The sequence below is a fragment of the Puntigrus tetrazona genome, chromosome 13, assembly GCF_018831695.1.
Source record: "Puntigrus tetrazona isolate hp1 chromosome 13, ASM1883169v1, whole genome shotgun sequence".
NCBI classification, from domain to species: domain Eukaryota; kingdom Metazoa; phylum Chordata; class Actinopteri; order Cypriniformes; family Cyprinidae; genus Puntigrus; species Puntigrus tetrazona.
In genome coordinates, this window is record NC_056711.1 from 21,105,121 (window position 1) to 21,110,120 (window position 5,000).

General features: G+C 40.2%; 1 protein-coding gene across 1 annotated transcript in view; it reads left to right on the top strand.

The window, feature by feature from the left end:
* The window catches only part of LOC122356250 (adhesion G protein-coupled receptor A3), a 75,301-nt gene that overhangs the window by 62,220 nt on the left and 8,081 nt on the right, over positions 1–5,000 (top strand). The window contains 2 exon segments of the mRNA XM_043254783.1: positions 197–320; positions 3,970–4,121. Coding sequence (XP_043110718.1) covers positions 197–320; positions 3,970–4,121 — 276 coding nt within the window.

The window sequence follows — 5,000 nt, forward strand, 5'->3', positions numbered from 1 at the left end:
TTAATATTATTTTATTTTGAAGAAAATAAATTATAATAATAATATAAAATACAGTTATTTCAAAAATATACTTTCACGTGCCCGTGCTGTATTTGCTGCAGTGTTTCTGTGTCACGATGTCCTTCACACATGTTGACCGTCTGCTCCGTGTGTGTGTGTGTGTGTGTGTGTGTGTGTGTGTGTGTGTGTTTTCCAGCACCATCCGGATCAGTCGGAAAGGATGGCACATGCTCCTGAACTTCTGCTTCCACACGGCTCTGACGTTCTCGGTGTTCGCCGGAGGCATCAACCGAATCAAACACCCCATCATCTGCCAGGCCGTGAGTGTTTCAAGGCGCTCGCTTTCTGTCCCTCGATGCATTCAATCGATCATTCGGGTGTGCGGCGTTATAATCCGGCGCGTGCCTCGTGCTCATCTCTGACCTTAATGAAAGTGCTGCGCAGGCTTCAGTGAATCCATACAGAGCTTCGTATGTTTGCTCTTAAGATGCTTCCGTGCCTTCAGGGGCTTTCAGTGGCGCTTTTGTTCAAACCTGTGTGTTTCCGAGGCTCTACTTTTGTGAGCATCGCTTAAAAGCTCCGGTCGTTGCGTGGCCCGACCGCTTCTCGCCCCACATCATGAACTAAAGATAAAGGGGACGATGTTAAGGATTGTTCGGCACTACAGTGTCCTTTATTTGGCTCTGAACTCTGCAGAAATCACATGCATCTCTTTTTAAGCACATTCAGGTCAAGTGAATGAATGAGAGCCGAAGAAACCAAAAATCACGTGCCTCTAATCGTTCTGTAACATTATGCAGTTTTTTAAATTTTTATTGTTAATGATTGGATTTAGTTTGATTAAAATTTGATATGGCAAACAACATGCAGATATAATCATATATACCGTATATATATATATATGAATATGTATAAAATCTAATGTATTTTTGCGATCAAAGCCTAATTAACATCATTCAGCGAGAACTCTTTAAATAATATATATATATAATGTATATATACATACAGTGGTATATGAAAGTTTGGGCACCCTGTAAATTTTCATAATTTTCCTTTAGAAATCATTAGTTGTCTACAGGAGACAAACACAGTGATATTTGAGAAGTTAAATAAACTTGATATGATTGATGGAAAGTGTGCGAGAATTATTTAAACAAAATTAGCCATGTGCATAAATTAAGGCGCCCTTGTCATTTTATTGATTTCAATACCTTTAGCGCTCATTATTAGACCTCAAAGTTGGTTTGGTAACCTCAGTGACCCTTGACCTCCACACGCAGGTGAATCCAACCATGAGAAAGTATTTAAAGGAGGCCAGTGGTAAGCGTTTCTCCTCTTTGCATCTTCTCTAAAGTGAGCCTTAAAACAACTCTCAGACGACCTGAAAACAATGATTGTTGAACGTCACGGTTTAGGGGAAGGATGCAGAAAGCTGTCTCGGAGATTTAAGCTCTCGGTTTCAACTGCGAGGAACATTGTGAGGAACTGGAAGACCAGAGGCACGGTTCTAGTTAAGGCCCGAAGTGGCAGACCAAGGAAAATCTCAGATGAGCAGAGGATGGTGAGAAGAGTCACAGTCAGACAACAGACCGGCTCCAAAGACCTACAGCATCATCTCGCTGCAGATGGTGTCGATGTGCATCGTTCAGCTGTTCAGCGCGCTTTACACAAGGAGACGCTGTGGACGAGTGATGAGGAAAAAGCCTTCTCTCTGCACACGCCGCAAACGGTGTTATGCTAAAGCTCATTTGGACAAGCCTGCTTCATTTTGGAATAAGGTGCTGTGGACTGATCAAACTAAAATAGAGTTATTTGGGCAAAACAAGGGAGGCTATGCATGGCTGAAAAACACGGCATTTCAAGAAAACACTGTCTGCCTACGGTAAGATTGGGTGGAGGTTCATCAAGCTGTGGGGCTGTGAGGTCAGTGCAGGGACTGGGAGTCTTCTTAAAGGTCAGGGTCGCATGGATTCCACTCAATATCAGCAGATTCAGGAGAACAATGTCCAGGAATCAGTGACAAAGTGGAAGTTTCTCCGGAGCTGGATCTTTCAACAAGACATGACCCTAAACACTGCTCAGAGTCTACAGAGGAACAAGTACCACGTTCTGGAACCATCTCCGTCCCCAGACCTGAATATTATTGATTATTAGTGGTGTGATTTAAAGCGGGCCGTCCGTGCACGGAAACCATCAAACCTGACTGAACTGGACATCAGAAGCCAGACTCTAACTGGGAGCGTTTAGAGGATGTTACTTCTACAAAAGAGGATGCGCAAAATATTGAGTTACTTTTTTTTGTGGTGCCTAAATTTATGAACATGGCTAATTTTGTTTAAATAATTCTCATGACGCTTTCGATAAATCATATCAAGTTTATTTCACTTCCCAAATATCACTGTGTTTGTCTCCTATATGATATATTTAACTGAAATTTCTTATCCAGACAACTAATGATTTGTAAAATCATGAACATTTACAGGGGTGCCCAAACTTTCGAATACCACTGTGTGTATATATATATATATATATATATATATATATATATATATATATATATATGAAATGACACTCTAAATATTAAACAAAGTGCCAGTAGGTGTTAATGTGTGAGTCAAGGAATCATTGATTCAACTGATTTGTTCAAATGGCTGATTCATTCACAAATGATTGACTCGAGAGCTTGTGTTCAGCTGCCGATAAAAGCTGTGTCCTCTTGAAAGTAGTGCGGTCTTGTGAGAAAAACGCGTCTCTTTAGCTCGTGTGATGTTGCCAGGCTGTATTATACACGGTGTCAATATAAGACGAACCCCATGTCCCCGTGTTCTCACGGTAGGTTCCCGGGAAGCAGGGTTCGGTCTCCTCGAGGTCACTCCGATTCCCGCCGGATCGTATCGTTAAGCTTCCGGCTTCAAGGTCGTTCCGATCTTCAAGGTCGTTCAAGGTCGATTTAGATTTTCTTCGTCTTCCCCCGACGACGCCGAGTTATCGTCCTCTCTCTCCCGAGTGTTTCTGAACACGATGAGAGAAGTCATATTTAGACGGGATTCCTGCTGAACATCCCACAGCGCAGCACTTCATTTAGATTACAGATGAATGAAATAAGCAGAATGCGACGGTGTCCAGCGTTGCGTTCAGCGCAGTACTCATTCGCATGTAATATACGAGCAGTTATTTTTTTTGTAAATAATCAGACCTTCCTGTTTCACACTGCCTGGTTTTCTGTCCTCGTGCATCAGGTATGACTCTCATAAACGATAATTTTTCGTACGATTGCTCGTTTTCGTTTTCTCTACGCACTTTTGTACAAGAAGCAGCACATAAATGCATTCAATGACGCACAGTTTTCTATGTGCATGCTTTTTTTGTTCAGCGGCTGAGATGCATGTCGAGTGTTTATTTCGTTTAAGAAACTTATATTTGGCGTTCGTGTCGATACATTAAGAGACGATTAGCCTTTTTCACACTTCTGCGTTTCTAGGTAAAAATTTTAATAATAAGAATAGATTTGAGAAACAAAGTGTGTTAGAATTCAGTTCGCTTTGCTGTTCTGTTCGTTTCGTGCTGGCTGTGCATTAATTATAACTCTGTACGATTTTTTTTCATTGTTGTTGTTATTATTAATAATAAGGGGATGGATTTATTTGAGCAAAAACAGTACATTTTTACAAATATTTTTTCAGCTGTTTTCTGTGTGAATGTGTGTTTTATTTTTTTTAATTAATTACTTTTTTTTCATTTTATATATATATATATATATATATATATATATATATATATATATATATATATATATATATATATATATATATATATATATATATATATATATATATATATATTTTTTTTTTTTTTTTTTTTTTTTTTAAGATTATTTTTGATACATCTTACTGACCCTGGGGTCAAAGATCCCACTGAAACAGTACTTTCGGTGTGTTTTATCTGGATCTGTATCGGTGTGTGTTTCAGGTTGGTATCGTCTTGCATTACTCGTCTCTGTCCACGATGCTCTGGTTGGGCGTCACGGCACGAAACATCTACAAACAGGTGACCAAAAAGCCCCAGCAGCCTCAGGACGGAGACCACGCCCCTCCTCACCCCGCCAGGTCACCCATGCTGAGGTACGACTCTAGAGTCCGTTTACATGCAGCCAGACAACAAACCTGCGATCGGAGCCAGAAGCCTTCATATTTAGTGCTTTCAAATCCGTCTAATAAATAGAAATGTTTGCAACTCTGTACATAAAGCTTTATATATAATGCATTACATCATTTCATTAACTGCAAGCAAAGTTAAAATGTTGTTTTATCATTAGTGCTGTCAAACGATCACAGTTAATCAATATATATTATTTGCATAATATATATGTGTGTGCTGTGTTTATTTATTGTGTGTATACAAAGACACACATGAACAGTGTATATATATATAACATCTAAATATAACATAAATATATACATGCATGTGTATTTGGTTGTGATCAATCGTTTGACAGCATAAATGTATGTATACATACATACTCAAGTATATGATTTTTTAGTACATGTGTACACACACACACACACACACACACACACACACACACACAGACACACACACACACACACAGACACACACACATACACACACACAGATACACACACATACACACACACACACAGAAACAGACACAGACGCACTCACACACACACACACACACACACACACACAGACACACACACACACACACACACACACAGACACACACACACACACACACACACACACAGACACACACACACACAGACACACACAGACGACACACACGCACACACACACAGACGCACACACTTACACTTACAGACACACACACACACTCACACTCACACACACTCACACACACACACACACACACACACACACTCACACACACGCGCACTGACACACACACACATACGCACTACACACGCACTCACACACACACACACACTCACTCACACACACATACACACACTCACACA